The sequence below is a fragment of the Psammomys obesus genome, unplaced genomic scaffold (genome assembly GCF_907164565.1).
Source record: "Psammomys obesus unplaced genomic scaffold, mPsaObe1.curated_primary_1811, whole genome shotgun sequence".
In the NCBI taxonomy this organism is placed as follows: Eukaryota; Metazoa; Chordata; class Mammalia; order Rodentia; family Muridae; genus Psammomys; species Psammomys obesus.
Window position 1 is genome coordinate 15,830,636 of NW_026585797.1, and position 16,633 is coordinate 15,847,268.

Below are 16,633 nucleotides of genomic sequence, written 5' to 3' on the forward strand. Positions count from 1 at the left end.
CAGATAAAGGGTTGGTGAAGATTCTTTCCCAATCTGTAGGCAGTCGTTTTGTTTTGATGATGGTGTCCTTTGCTTTACAGAAGCTTTTCAGTTTCATGAGGTCCCATTTATTGATTGTTGCTCTTAGAGCCTGTGCTGTTGGTGTTCTGTTCAGGAAGTTGTCTCCTGTACCAATGAGTTCTAGGGTTTTCCCCACTTTTTCTTCTAACTGATTTAATGTGTCTGGTTTTATGTTGAGGTCTTTGATCCACTTGGACTTTAGTTTTGTGCAGGGTGATAAGTATTAATCTATTTGCATTTTTCTACATGTAGACATCCAGTTAGACCAGCACCATTTGTTGAAGATGCTATCTTTTTTCTATTGTATGGTTTTGGCATCTTTGTCAAAGATCAGGTGTCCATAAGTGTGTGGGTTTATTTCTGGGTCTTCTGTTCGGTTCCATTGATCCACCATTCTGTTTCTATGCCAGTACCATGCAGTTTTTATTACTGTTGCTCTATAGTACAACTTAAGATCAGGGATGGAGATACCTCCAGAGGATCTTTTATTGTAGAGGATTGTTTTAGCAATTCTGGAATATCAAATGGCAGAGAAACACTTAAAGAAATGTTCAATGTCATTAGCCATTAGGGAAATGCAAATCAAAATGACCCTGAGATTTCACCTTATACCCATCAGAATGGCCAAGATCAAAAACTCAAGTGACAACACATGCTGGAGAGGTTGTGGAGAACCAGGAACCCTCCTCCATTGCTGGTGGGAATGTAAACTTGTACAACCACTCTGGAAATCAATCTGGCACTTTCTCAGACAACAAGGAATAGTGCTTCCTCAAGATCCAGCCATACCCCTACTAGGCATATATCCAAAAGAGGCTCAACTACACAATAAGGACATTTGCTCAACCATGTTTGTAGCAGCTTTATTTGTAATAATCAGAAGCTGGAAACAGCCCAGATGCCCCTCAACTGAAGAATGGAAGCAGAAATTGTGGTACATCTACATAATGGAGTATTACTCAGCAATGAAAAATAAGGACATCATAAAATTTGCAGGTAAATGGTGGGACCTGGAAAGGATCATCCTGAGTAAGCTGTCCCTGAACCAGAAAGACACACGTGGTATATACTCACTCATATAGACATAACATAGTATACACCTACTAAAATCTGTACATCTAAAGAAACTAATCAAGAGAGAGGACCCTGACTACAACGCCCAATCCCCATCCCAAAAGGCAAAGTGGATGAACATCAGAAGAAGAAGAAAACAGGAAACAACCTAGGAACCTGCCACAGAGGGCCTCTGAAAGGCTCTGCCCTGCAGACTATCAAAGCAGACACTGAGACTTATGGCCAACTGTTGGGCAGATTGTTTGGAATCTTATGTAAGAAGTGGGAAATAGTAAGATCTGGAGAGGACAGGAACCCCACAAGGAGAACAACAAACCAGAAAATTTGAACACAGGGGTCTTCCCAGAGACTCATACTCCAACCATGTACCAGGAATGGAGATAATCCAGAACCCCTGCACAGATGTAGTCCATGGCAGTTCAGTGTCCAAGTGGCTTACATAGTGATGGGAAGAGGGACTGCCTCTGACATGAACTGATTGGCCTGCTCTTTGATCACCTCCCCCTGAGGGGGGAGCAGCCTTACCAGGCCATAGAAGATGACAATGCAGCCACTCCTGATGTGATCTGATAGACTAAGATCAGAAGTAAGGGGAGGAGGACCTCCCCTATCAGTGGACTTGGGGAGGAGCATGCATGAAGAAGGAGGAGGGAGGGTGAGACCGGGAGGGGAGAAGGGAGCGGCTTAAGGGGGGATACAAAGTGAATAAAGTGTAATTAATAAAATTTAAAAAAGAAATATTTAGAAAAAAATGAATTTTTTAAACAGCAAAGCTTAAAAACGCTAAACAAACAAACAAAAAAAATAAATGCAAGGAAACCCCAAGGAATGACAAACAAAATCAGAGATTCTGAAGGATGGAACATGTTAAAATGTGCAGCTGCTCCTTTAGGTTCTGGCTCTTGGGAGGGTCAGAAAGGCTTCTGTTGTGCTGGTCTTCCTGTCAATGACAGTTATAACTGTTAGGAAAAGTTAGAAAGCAGTGAGGAGTCACCAGAGGGTCAGAGCCTGGAGGTGGTTGGCCTTTGGGTACGGGAAGCACCTGGAGCCAAAGCTCCATGAGCTGATTTATTTTTCCCCAGAGCTCTCTCTCATTCTGGACCACAGGTCATAGGACAGCTGGCATGATGATAATTGTGCTAATTCAGTATAGACATAATAGTTTCTTAAATATTTTCAACCCATCGTGTTAAATATTGATAATGGGGAACCCATGGATATGGAAGTCCAGTTGTATTTCTATACTGAAATTTTTATAATCCAGGTTAAGATTGCAAAATTGTGAGTGGGTGTGTGTTGGCACATGTATATGCATGTAGTCATCAGAGGACAATCTTGGGTGTCATTCTCTAGGTACTGTCATATTCTTTGTGCCTGCCTTCCTTTCTTCCTCCCTCCTTCCCTCCCTCCCTCTCACTGGCCTGGACCTCAGCGAGTAGTCTATGCTGTCTGTCCAGTGAGCTTCAGGGCTCTGCCTGAATATACTTCCCCAGTGCTGGCATTGCAAGTGCTTGCCACTAAAGCCTTATTTTACATACATTCTTGGAGTCAAATTCAGGTCTTTCTGTTTACAAGTCACGAATTTTATGGACTGACTTATCTCTCTAGCTCTCCAAATGACTTTTTTTTTCATCTTTGTGTGATTAGATTGTGCTTCACTTTTTAGTTTTTGGAGATTCTATGCCTTTTTAAAAATCACAGATGCTAAGTAAGTCAGGGAAGACAGCTGTGGTACCAGGCTGGCTAGAGGACGTTTAGGGTGGTGTAGGAGACAGTGGGATGATGGAAGGAGAGTGACCAGGGAGGACAGTGAGCTTCGAGAAGACACGATGCTGTGATCCAGGATCTTTGGCAACCTCTGAATAACAAGCTGCTCTGAAGCCACAGTTGTCACTCTGAAGAGACAGTCGGCACAGTCGGAAATGGCCCAAGAGAGTAAGGACAGATCATCACCTTGAAGGCCACAGAAGTGCTAATTGGCAGGATTGTCACCAGGCCTCTTTTAAGACCTTATCTGTTAAGAGGGAGCTATGAAATACTTATACTTGATTCTTTTTTTTTTTTATTAATTGCACTTTATTCACTTTGTATCCCCCCATAAGCCCCTCCCTCCTCCCCTCCTGATCTGGCACAGCTGGCTCAGGACACTGTCTTGTTTGAGCTCTCTGGGGTTTCATCTTGTCTCACTAGAGAACATTATCGTAGGGCTGATGACTTTGTGAGAACTTGTGCTGTCTTAGTTTCATATTTCTCATGTAGCTCTATTGGGATTTGTGCATCTGCAGTTAATTCTTTGCTTGGTGTTTCTTTTTAATCAGCTGTATTCTTGAGCTAAGCTGCCATGCTCAGGTGGGACTTGGCTATGGTAGATTTGCATGTGCGGTTCGGAAAACAGTTTCTCAGACCGGAGCTCTAGATGCACGGTGCCTCCAGTTGCTGTACCTGGTATAAGTGTTTGCTGTTTCTCAAGTAGGATATCAACTGGGCTAGCAACAACAGGTGTTTGCCATAACCACAATGCAATTGTTGTACTTACTGATTAATAACAGCAGTCTCTTTAACTTCAGCAATTGTTGGATGGGATGATCAAGACATTCATTCAAACTTTTGTTTTCATTATCTCTTGGCCAAGCGTAAAACATTTGAGAATATTTTTTAACATGGGTACAACGTGAAAGCCACCCTTACAATGATCTTGGGAATATAAATCGACTGGATCTTTCTGGGATGCAGTTTGGAATTGCATATCTAGAACTCTGAAATAATTCATGCTCTTTGATGCAGTTGTGCCATTTGGAACCTATCCTAAAGAAATAACAGCTACAAAACAACAGTTTATTTACAGTTTATTCACTGCAGTGTACTTGTGGTAACAAGCAATAAGAAACCTAAATGTTAATTTTTTAAAATACAGGATACCATCTTTACAAGATGGAATGTCAGTCATTCAAAGTTGTGGGAGTGGTTTCTTTGTGTTGTTTGTTTTGATGGTGGTGGTACAAAATATACTTTAAAAGAACTTTATGACCTTTATCAGTTTTGAGAATACAGTTCAGCAGCATCGAGTGTGTGTCTGTCAGACTGGTATGTGTCTGTCACCACCACCCAACCACAGACCTTTCCATCCTGCAAAGCTGAAATTCTGTACCCATTAAATAACTTTCGTTCTTCCCTTGTCTTAGCCCCGGGAGGCACGATTGTTTCCTGTTTCTGTAACTCTATTGGAGGTAGCTCATATTTGCTTTGTGATTATTTTAACTGGATTACCATCACATTTTCAAAGGTCAGCCGGTGATAGCCAGTGTCAGCGTCCCTCTCCTTTTTAAGGCTGAATCAAGTTCCTTCGTGTGTGTATACTGCATTTGGTTGATCCATGCATACATCAGCAAGCCTGTTGGTCCTCTCATCTCCTGAACATTATAAAAAGTGCTGCTGTGAATGTTGAAATCTCTTGAGAGATCTCAATTTCAGTTCTTTTGGATGGACACTCAGAAAAAAAATTGTGACTTTGGGAAAATGTTTTCTGATGCTGTATCATGATTTATTACATTTAAAAGCAGACCATAAAATAGCATGGTTTTTCTCTTTTCAGGAAAAAAAGATTTTTGTATAAATGGATAGAATAAATAGTGTTTAGGGCTTTTAAAATTCTTGTTCTGAATTTTTTATTACAAGGAATGAATGTAGAAGTAGTTGGAATTGGAGAGAAGGCTGGCCATCAGATCACTTCAGCTGTTGACTCTCATTTCCTACATGTGCTGCTGTGCTTTACCTTTGAAAATTTCATGGGTGATAATTTCAGAAGTCTGTAGAGACACCAAGGTGCATAAAATCCTAACTTAATTCCCCATGTCTCACCAGGAGAATCATAGTTGTTACGGCCCAAACAAAGAGAAGTGACAGCTAAATAGAACTCGAGTCCAGGTTCCTCTGGCTGGAGAGTAGACTGTCTTCATAGAAACAAGGAAGTCAGCAGCACTTGTTTGGACTTGACCGTCCCGGCCACGGTGAAAGCGTGCACAGAGGGTTTACCACGAGAACGCTGCTCACTCTACAACCAAGGCCTAGCTCTTTCACAGTCAGTCAGAAACAGTGCTCATTGAAAGAAGCGCTCGAACAAAATCTGTTACTTTGAAAGTTGGAGAGAGAAGTGATTCGTTTAAATGTAATCACATTGCTTCTCGAAAGTAATAATGAACTGAACGTAGTACAATTCATTAGCACCATTCCAACAAATACTTCTTGCTGAAGCAGAAAAAGTGACAGGAAGGAAGTAACAATGCTATTATTAAAATATGTTTGGAATTTTTCTTAATGTGAATGTTTAGTTCTTTTGCTAAGGTTGTTTGTTTCCCAAATGAAGTTGTCGTGATCTGTTTCTCTCACTGAGATACAGTGCGACCAAAAGCAGCTTAAAGGAACAAAGGATGCAAGGGCAGCCACTTAAGGAAGTTAAGGGGGAAGCCTGAGACGGAAGCTGAATGGAGCAGAATCCCAGGGAGATGCTGCTTGCTGGCCTGTTCCCCTGGCTTGTTCTGCTGCTTTTCTTCCATAGCCTAGGACCACCTGCCTAGGGATGGGCCTCCCAGCATGGATTGGGCACTCCTGTGTCAATTAGCCAGCACAGAAAGCTTCATGGACACGCCCACAGGCCGGTCTGTCCAGGCTGTTCTTCAGTGGAGGGTCCCTCTTCCTAGGTAATGAAGTTTGTGACAAGCTGACAGCTAAAGTTATGGCAGAAGTCTCTTCTACTTTAACATTACTCTTACCTCGTCCTTTTAGTTCTTAATGATCTGCACTGCTAGCCACTGTAGATTTCTTTACATAAAAGTATATTCGTTTTTTCCTCCTGCTAATCAGCTTGTAAAGACGTCTAATGTAAAATTTCTGTGTTGTATTTTATGGGCATACTTTAGTAGTATTGCTGTAGCAACTTTTTCATAAATATTAAAATTTAGTCCATTAAAACTGATTAAATATATTTGGTGAACAACTCTATTTTCCTAGAATATATTAATACCAATATAAGATGCAAACTTTATTCTTTTTTTTTTAGTATTAAAGTTTTTTAATTCTTTATTAATTACATTTTATTCACTTTGTATCCCCCCTGTGGTTCCCTCCCTCCTCCTATCCCAATCTCTCCCTTCTTCCACCCTCTGCATGTATGCCCCTCCCCAGGTCCACTGATAGGGGAGGACTTCTTTTCCTTCCTTCTGATCCTAGTCTATTAGGTCTCATCAGGAGTTGCTGCATTGTCTTCTTCTGTGGCCTGGTAATGCTGCTTTCCCCTCAAGGGGAGGTAATTAAAGAGCAGGCCAATCAGTTCATGTCAGACAGTCCCTGTTCCTATTACAATGGAACCCACTTGGATACTGAACTGCCATGGGCTACATCTTTGCAGGGTCTTAGGTTATCTCCATGCATAGTCCTTGGTTTAAGTATCAGTCTCAGGAAAGACCCCGGTGCTCAGAATTTTTGGTTCTGTTGCTCTCCTTGTGGAGTTCCTGTCCTCTCCAGATCTTACTGTTTCCCACTTCTTTCCTAAGATTCCCTGCACTCTGCCCAAAGGTTGCCCATAAGTCTCAGCATCTACATTGATAGTCTGCAGGACAGAGCTTTTCAGAGGTCCTCTGTGTCAGGCTCCTGACCTGTTCCCTCTTTTCTCCTTCTTCTGATGTCCATCCTCTTTGCTTTGTGGATAGGAATTGAGCATTTTAGCAAGAGCCCTCCCTCTTGATTAGTTTCTTTAGGTGTACAGATTTTAGTGGGTTTATCCTATATTACATGTCTATATGAGTGAGTATATACTGTTTGTGTCTTTCTGGTTCTGGGACAGCTCACTCAGGATGATCCTTTCCAGGTCCCACCATTTACCTGCAAATTTCATGATTTCCTTGGTTTTTTTATTGCTGAGTAATATTCCATTGTGTAGATGTACCACAATTTCTGTATCCATTCCTCAGTTGAGGGAGGATAGAAGGAAGAAAGAGAGGATCCTCACAGGCATGTGTAGAAGCTTGGGTTTTAGTTGATTTCAGATGCACTGAAGTTGGCAACCAAGGTTAGTCATCACAAGTTCGTCCTCTTGAATCATGCGTAATATCTTAAATTGTATCACTCTGTTTTCCTAATAAGGAAAGTTTTTAAATTAATAGTCAATAGATTTAACATCAGCTATAGTTAATTGATTTTATATATAGTCATGTGCTTACTTGTGTTGATATTCTTTCTGCAATTCAGTACTTCTGACAAGAATCAGTCTTCATTGGTCTGAAAACATTCTGGTGGTAGTTGTGGGGGGGATCAACTGGCAATGAGTTCTAGTTTTTGCTTGTCTCAAAACAAGTGTTTTATCACCCTATAGATGAAGTCGCATTTCTTCTATTGTCTGTTGTTTGCATTGCAAAACCACTTCAGTTTTATTGAGGTGGCTACAATTTTATTCTTGTCTGGCCAACTTTTCTGAATTTTCTTTTTTTCTTCCTGTCTCCCCTGACCCTTTCTTCCCTTCTTTCTCAGGGGTGATAATTAGTCTCAGGCCTCTAGTAATGCATGAGAAAGACTCTTCTCCTAAGCTATACTGTAGCTCCCCTTTGGGAGGTTGGGCCATGCATCCCTGTAGGTAGACTGGGCCATAGGCCACTACGTAGCCACAGCTTGACAGCAGCTAGGCAACAAAGCCAGGCTTTGACTCAACAATATTTTTTCTCTGAGTGTTTTGGGCTTGGCATTTGGACTATTTTATTTCATCCTTCTTGAACTGTTGTAAACTTCCTGAGTCTGTGGGCTGATGTTTTCATCAGCTTTTGAACATTTTTATCCACTTCTTGAGCTATTCTTGTGTTACGTGCTCGCTTTCATTTCTTCTGGGTACATATGCATACATATCTTAGGCTTCCTAACTAGGTCCCATATGTCTCCTGTGCCTTTTTAATGTTTTTTCCTCTTTCTTATTTCTTTCTTTGCCTTATTTTAAATATTTTATTTACTGCTTTTTTGCTTTGTTTTTTTCATTTCACCAACACTGTGTTCTGTCGTGTTTAGTGTGCTCGTAAGCCCATTTTTATTTTCAAGTATGGTATGTGTCAGGTTCAGATAATTTCATGTTTTCAAGACTCCAACTCTGCTACAGTTGTTGGTCTTTTCGTTCATTCATTTTTTTTTCTTAATCTTTCCCTGTTTTTTTTTTTACCTTACGTGTAATCATCATAAAGACGCCAACCTCTGGATTCTGCATGTGTCAGCTTTCTTGCCTGGGTTGACTCCTCTTCAGTGGTTCGCCTGCTTTGGCTCTCCCTCTGCTTCATAACTCTCCTTTAGACACATAGCATTTTGTGTTCCTGAATTATATTAGGACTAAAAATTACTTTTTTATCTGTTGCAGAGCATGTAGGCCAAAAGGTTGTGGATATCAGCAAATGCAGCCGAACTGTGTCTGAGTTCAGCTTTGGTTGAGCTAATGTGTCTGTTTTGTCCTTGTCTTGGCTGTGACCATCTCTGAGTTTTGACAGAGAGCCTGGAAGGTTACCTCTTGATCCCTTAAACACTATGGGAGACTTCTTGTCCACATTTTGGAGTTAGAGATTTATCTTTCTATTCTTCTCCAAACTTCAGTGACTTTCTAATTTATTGAGTGTGTTTATTTGTGTGGAGTATGTGCATGTTCATGTGTCTGTGTGTGTGCTTTCAGCTGTGTATGTGAATGTGCGTATGTGTGAAGGCTAGAGGTCACCATAGAGTATTTTTCCCAATCTTCTTCCAGGTTAATTTTTAGACAGAATATCTCAATGAACCTGGAGATGACTAATTCAGATAACCTGCCTGGCTGATGAGGTCCACGTATCCCCTTGTCTCCACGACCAAGTCCTCAAGTTACACATGTGTGCTGTGGTACCCAGGCTTTTGCAAGGATGCTGGGGTTCTCACGCTTGATGAGACATCTTCCCCAGTTCCAGTAATGTCTTTATAGTGAGACCTTTTGTGTATTTTCTCCAGGCTCTTTTGCCTGATGAGACTTTAACCCAGTGAGACTTGAGCATTAGCTGACATCAGTTTTCACACTGCCATCTGAGCATGCCTCATCCCTGGGTGGTACAGAACCCAACCCATCTTTCAACTCGTGTCCTATGGGAACTTTCAGCCATGTTGTCTGAGGCTCCTTCAAGCTTCCAACCTATGCCGTCATCAAGTGCTCCTCTAGTTTCACTTTTCCCAAATAGACCTTCAAAAAGGCAAAATATCTCCCCTTTCTCCAGTTTTCTTGTGTAGTCTGTAAATATTTATTCATCAGAGCCAAATAATGAAGATTAATAATTATTTAGGGTGTTTCGTTTTGTTTGAATTTGAACATTTGTTCTCCTTAGAAGTAAGCTCCTTAAGGAAGACACGAACTTCAACATTCAGAAAAATTAATGTTTAAATTATTTTTTAAATTATGAGAAATATCAAGTACATATGAAAGCCAAGAATATAAATATACTACTCTGCCTCCCACCACAGTTCTGCTATTCCTGTCATTCAGCCATTATTTAAATAGAATATCTTCTACAATGTCCTTTTTCTTATGTAATCCTTTTTAATGTATCTATCTTCAAATGGTCTTTTATTAAGAATTTAGCCTATGCTTTTTTTTTATTATTATTATTCAAAAGACAGAGAGCACACACTTGCTTTCCAAGCTTGAAACTCAGGCTCATGCACATTCAGAAAACGGTTTTGAGCCCTTCCTGCCAAAATTACTATGCAACAGCAACAGCACTACCTCGGCCTTTGTAAATTTATTCCTGTGATTGACCTTTTGTCGTTGTTTCTATCACAGGGAACCCATCCTTTCAGGGTGTTGCCCGGATGATACTGCTCAGTGCTTTGTGTATCTCAAGACAAAATCACACACACACACACACACACAAACCAAAAACAGGAAAGAAAGAAAGAAAGAAAGAAAAAGAAAAACCCAAAAAACTAAAACCAAAATGTTTTCATTTTCAAAATTTCTGTCACCCACATTTATATATTTCTGTTAGGTGGTTGAAAAGAAGTTTTTGAAAGATGGGGTCAGTAGGTTGAGGATGAGTTATGTGTCAGATCCGAGGAGCTGAGAGTCAAGGGTATGCAGCTATTTAAGCATTAAGTCCTAATAGCACACTAGATTCTGGGGTGGATGCCAATGGGATAATTTTTTTGGGCGCCGGAGTTATGCAAACAGAAGTTACTGTGCTCCCAGAGTTTCATCACTGAGAAAGTAAACTTTTTTGCTTCTTTTTTTTCCCCGTAGGTTCAAAAAGGCATTCGCGTCTGAGCCAACCCTGCAGTCCGGAATTAATTATGCGGTCCTCTTGCTGGCGGCTGGGCACCAGTTTGAATCTTCCTTTGAGCTTCGGAAAGTTGGTAATTACAGCTTGATATTTTTTAAGGACACCAAGGAACTGGCCCCAAAGTTGGTGCAAAGGAAAAGATTCTTGTGCTTTTTATGATATCTCATCTAAATCTCAGGATCCACGCACAGACCAGAATTTCATACTGTTGTAGAGAATTCTGATACTGGGATATGATAAACATTTTTACTTATCTTTTTCTTTAAGTTCTTGGTTCATGTTGGTACAGCTCAACCTCGTCATCGGTCCCCAGTTCCCAGGTAGTTAGTTTTGGGGAGTATCAGGCACCCTTAAGGTTGTGTGTTCCTGGTGCTTTCAAAAGAAAACAAAAATCCAAACCTGTAAGCCCAGCCCTTGGGAGGTAGAGATAAGACAAACAAGATCGTAAGATCATCCTTGGCTCCCTAGTGAATTCAAGGATAGCCTGGGCTACATGGCGACTGTGTCAAGACAACAACAAAATGAAACTGGAAGGAAGGAAGGACAGAGGGAAGGATGAACAGCAGCTGCCTCGCTCCTGGCTGACTTCTGGCTTTTTGTTTTGTTTTTTGTTTTGTTTATCGCCTCAAACGCAGCCACCCCTGTGATTTCTTGGTTGGGGGTGAGGCCTGCAAAACCCCTAGAATAACAGTAAAGTAGTGAACGCTCTTCACTCTTCCTATAACTTGTCCCATCAGAGACTCTTTCTCAATTGTTGCCCTTGTAGCCTGTGGCGTTCTCTCATGTATCTGGGGCATTGTTTCATCTGCTAGTCTTCCTCTGGAGTTTAAAAGGAAATTAGGATTCACATCTCTGACAATCAGTTTTGAGGGATTTAGGCTTTGAGTGATTTAGGCTTCGATAGCATTTTTTTTTATTATTATTATTTTTTTACTCTTAATTTCTAGATCCTGCCATACCTTCTGTGGTAACTGGATTTTGTTCTGGTGAATGGCTGAGACCCTCCTTAGATACCTTCCCAGCTCTTAGAGGAGTTATTACCACAGCCACAAAAGTCTTTGGCCTTACTTTCATAAGAGGAAAAAAATGCTCTGTTAATTAAATTATTCATTATAAAAGAAATCTTTTCTTAATATTTTAAACTTGAAAATTGTTTAAGTGTCTCTAAGGAAAAATAAGTCTCATTCTTTTAAAAAACTTTCCATCATGTACAGTTGTAAGATAGTTTTTGAAGGTAGAGTCCCAGGCTCAAGGAATGATACAATCCAATGATAACCACTGCGGGATGGTCCTGGCATGAGAGCACAAAGCCACGTAATATTATGTGGTAGTTAGTTGGATCACTCTCTACCTTTTGTCAAAAATCAACTAAAATAATTTTTTGGTTGATAAATAAAATCAGAGAAAATAAACATCAACTTGTGCCTTATAGAAATGACACTGAAATGTTAAATCTTAATTTAAAAGCTCTATTATAGCCCAAACTCCCCATGTGTCAGTGGTCTGAACATTTTGTTGCCACAGAACACACATGAAGTTTTGTTGCAGTCCTCTGGTCCTCGAGGGATGTGACACTGATTTGCATGTGGAGGTCAAGCAGTCACAGTGGTGTGGACATGTGCTTATTCTTGTTTTTAAGTGGAGTCCTCTGTATAGGGAGGTAGACTCAGACAGGTGTGATTCCTGGGGCTCTCTGTTTAGACAGCACAGCCTGCTTGGTGGGGTGCAGGCCAGCAAGAGACCCTAACTCAAAAATAAACAAACACTAAGTTGAATGGTACTTGAGGAACCACGCTGCAGTTGGACTAGTGGCCCCTATATGTGTTTTTGCACACAGACCTCCCCCACACCTCCACATGCACACACAAAAAATGAAATTATTTAAATTTAGAAATTTCACCATTCATGGAGACTCACGCTGTGAGCTGATGGTGAATTTTAGCTGCTGTAAGAGTTTTAGGCTTCTACAGTGCTGTCCTGTGCACCATAAATTGTATACCTACAAAATGATATTTAACATTCTAGTTTATTTTTCATTTGGTCATAAATCATGCCAATCAAAACTGGCTTGGGTTGACCTAAAATGAATTTTATGTAGTAAGATTATATTACATCTATTTTCAGTAGAAAATGGTTTGGGCAAATAAATTAATAAGGCAATATAACAACACTAAATAGCCTATAAGGAAAAGAAGGCTAATGGCATGTTTGGTGTGTTTTAAAGATGCAATTGTGTTTATTTCATAATTCTCTAATTAAATTTTTAAATTTATGTCTTCTTTCAGTTATTGCATTGGCATCCTAAAACATGAATTAGTCAGAATTACTACTAAATCATTGTACTAATCATTTTCATTTTACAATATCTTTTTTAATGCTTTTTATGAAGGGAAAATTTAAAACGTAAAGTATGTTTATCCTATTATTATATGTCTAATATCCACTTATAAGTGAGTATATACCATGTGTGTCTTTCTGCTTCTGGGATACCTCACTCAGGATGATATTTTCTAGTTCCATCCATTTGCCTACAAATTTCATGATTTCCTTGTTTTTAATAGCTGAGTAATATTCCATTGTGTAAATATACCACAATTTCTGTATTCATTCCTCAGTTGAGGGACATCTGCATTGTTTCTAGATTCTGGCTATTATGAATAAAGCTGCTACGAACATGGTTAAGTGGTAGCCTAGTAAGGGGAGCAGGGGCTATCTGACATGAACTCAGTGGCCTGCTCTTTGATAGCCTCCCCCTGGAGGGTGCAGCCATAGCAGGTCACAGAGGAAGATAAGCAGCCAGTCCTGATGAGACCCGATAGGTTAGGGTCAGATAGAAGGGGAGGAGGACCTCCTCTATCAGTGGACTAGGGGAGGGGCATAGAGGGAGAAGAGGAAAGTCAGTGGGACGAGGAGGAGATGAGGGAGGGTGCTACAGCCAGGATACAAAGGGAATAAATTGTAATAAACAAACAAACAAACAAAAGAAAGTTGAAAAAAACTTAAAGTATGGTAAGAAAATCACTAAATCTGAAGCCTTCTCAACATATTATCTTAAGTTTAAAATCTCTAATGTAAGAAATAATTCTTAACTGTCATGATCTGTAGCCAAAGATTCTATTAGTCAGTTTTCTGTTGTGTAACAAAATACCAAGGAATGAATAGTTTGCTTACATTGTGGTCCACTTCCATTGATTGTGTCATTGGGGTAGCGTGCTGTACCTCATTATGGCAGATGTCAAGAGGGAGCAGTTCTGTGTTGAGCAGAAGTGTAGCTAGGATTCAGTGACGAGAGTTGTTCCTCCTTGAGTCACACATCACTCTCATAGGAGTGAATGAGGGCCCCATTATAACTACCTTGATCTTTTCTGAAGTCAGTGAGGGCAGTGACTCCATTGAGCTAACTGTCTCCCTTAGGCTCCATTTATTAACGGTTCTAAGAGTTCCCAGTACCACCATATTGAGCCCCAAGCTTCTAGCACATGAATGTTACAGACATTCAAGCCACGTCCAAACCATCACACACTCTTAATTATAGTTCCGGAATTGATTAAGGCTATACTAACTCTCTTATAGGTCTTAAGTTTTGGATAATAATTGCTGGTTCAAGTAGCAGTCCACATCAGTAATGATGATGTAGGAAAAGGGACACTGTATTTGGAAATGAGATGAATTGTTATTTTCATCTCAATTTCTCTGAACATTAAAATTATGGAACAGGGCCAGGACTGTAGCTCAGGTTGCTAGAGAGCTTGTTCGGCATTCAGGAAGGCCTGGGTTCTGTCCCCAGTGCCACATAAAGCGCCTGGTGACTTCCCCTATAATCCTAGCATCCAGGAACAGAGACAGGAGGATCAGAAGCTCGGTGCCAGCCTTGACTGTACAAGAGAACCCTGCCCTCTCCAACAAAAACAAAACAAAACAAGCAAAATCTCAAAAAAGAAGTAATAAGATATAATAAATTTATTACTGAATATAAAATCCATGTGTCCAAAAAGATAAGAAAAAATTAAAACAAATAAAATGCTTCGCCAACCCACAGAGAACTCCCTTGTCACTTATGGAGTTGGCCCCTGTCGGAGGATCAGAGCTCAAAAGGGGAGTAAGCAGGTATGCCGGCTTACCATCCTGAAGCACTTCTCCACCTCAGGATTGTTACACTTTTACTCCCAGGGAGGATGCATCCTTCCGATTAATAAAGAAGGAAGCAGATAAAGCTGTTGATGACAGTGATACAATAACTTATTGTGGTAAGGGTTTTCAGTTAGAACCCAAACCGTTAAACGAAGACCCTTATTTTAAAACCAGGCATCTTGCCATATTGACGTGGTGCCTGAGCTATTGCCTCCGGAAATTCCCCATCACAAAGGAAACACACACGTGGGCACAGCTGTGCGTGTAGGCAAGACACCCATGCACATAACAAATAAGTAAATTAATAAGTCTTCAGGCATAAATAAAAGAGCAGATGTGTCCGTGGAAGGGCAGGGCCCTGCACGGTGGCCGAGCTCACATCCCTGCTTTATGTGGTTACATTGTTACCTGTGTCTCTTAATCTGAGGAAGCCCAGAGGGCCTCTTGTGAAATATTCTCAGGAGAAACGTTTAACTGTAAGTTGAAGGTCTAGTGTCCGGTCAGTAGGAATCATTAAATCTAATGAAATAAATCAGGCAATACCATGAAATGCCAGTGGACAGGTCCAGAATACAAGGACACTGTAAGACAGCACCTCTGTGTCATAAGGGAAAAAAGCATGGCCGGGTCAGGTTGATTAAAAGATATTTTGATGTCCATCCTCTTTGCCTTTCAGGATGGGGATTGAGCATTTTAGTTAGATGTACAGATTTTAGTGGGTTTATTCTATGTTGTATGTTTATATGAGTGAGTATATACCGTGTGTGTCTTTTTGCTTCTGGGACAACTCACTCAGAATGATCCTTTCCAGGTCTTACCATTTACCTGCAAATTTCATGATTTCCTTATTTTTCATTGCTGAGTAATATTCCATTGTATAGATGTACCACAGTTTCTGCATCCATTCTTCAGTTGAGGGACATCTGGGCTGTTTCCAGCTTCTGGCTATTACAAATAAAGCTGCTACAAACATGGTTGAGCAAATGTCCTTTTTGTGTACTTGAGCCTCTTTTGTATATATGCCTAGGAGTGGTATGGCTGGATCTTGAGGAAGCGCTATTCCTAGTTGTCTGACATGCAGTGAAAGCAGATGCTGAGCCTGATGGCCAACTGACGGGCAGAGTGAATGGAATTTTATGTAAGAAGTGGGAAATAGTGAGAGCTGGAGAGGACAGGAACTCCACAAGGAGAGCAACAGAACAAGAAAATTTGAACACAGGGAACTTCCCAGAGACTCATACTCCAACCAAGGACTATTCATGGAGATAACCTAGAACCCTGACAATGCAGCCACTTCTGATGAGAACTGATAGACTAAGATCAGAAAGGAGAGGAGGACCTCCCCAATCAGTAGACATGGGGAGGGGCATGCATGCAGAAAGGAGGGGGGAGGGTGGGATCGGGAGGGGAGGAGGGAGGGGCTTATGGGGGGATACAAAATGAATAAAGTGTAATTAATAAAAGTTAAATTAAAAAAAAAGATATTTTGAGTCAGAGTCACAACTACCAGATGAAATTAAATGACCCTTTATTGGACCTTGTTTATGAAAAACTCTTATGGGAGACATTAGCAGTAATAATTAGAGGATATATTTTAGGCAGGACAAGCTAATATATAACGTTTGGGGATTACAGTTTGAATGGGGAGAGATTTATAGGGGAATTTTAAAGATTCCTCATAATCTGTAAACATGAAATACTATGTCTGTGATTTAGTTTGAAATCGTTCAGCAAAAATAATCAAGAAGCTGGAACAATAACAAAATGTCAACAGTTGTCACAAAACTGGTCATTCGTTGAGCATTTTTATATGTATGTCTGTGAATGAGCACTTGTATGTATGTATGTTTTCCTTCTCTGTGTATGTTGGACATTTTGCATGCTGAGCCAATCCTCTACAACTAAGCTACCTCCCTACCCCCTAATTATAGTGTATTTTATAACTTCGTATATTAGAAATCTTCATGATAGAAAGCCAAATGAAAGAATCTAATCTCTGCTCTTTAGGAAGCTCCCAGATCTGTTTGGACTTTGTTCTCCTCATTGCAAAA

At 40.4% G+C, this 16,633-nt stretch overlaps 1 protein-coding gene across 1 annotated transcript in view; it reads left to right on the top strand.

The window, feature by feature from the left end:
• The window catches only part of Map3k5 (mitogen-activated protein kinase kinase kinase 5), a 190,096-nt gene that overhangs the window by 85,552 nt on the left and 87,911 nt on the right, over positions 1–16,633 (top strand). Inside the window, exon 8 of the mRNA XM_055599285.1 lies at positions 10,412–10,524. Within this exon, the coding sequence (XP_055455260.1) occupies positions 10,412–10,524 (113 nt within the window). The remainder of the gene's footprint in view (positions 1–10,411; positions 10,525–16,633) is intronic.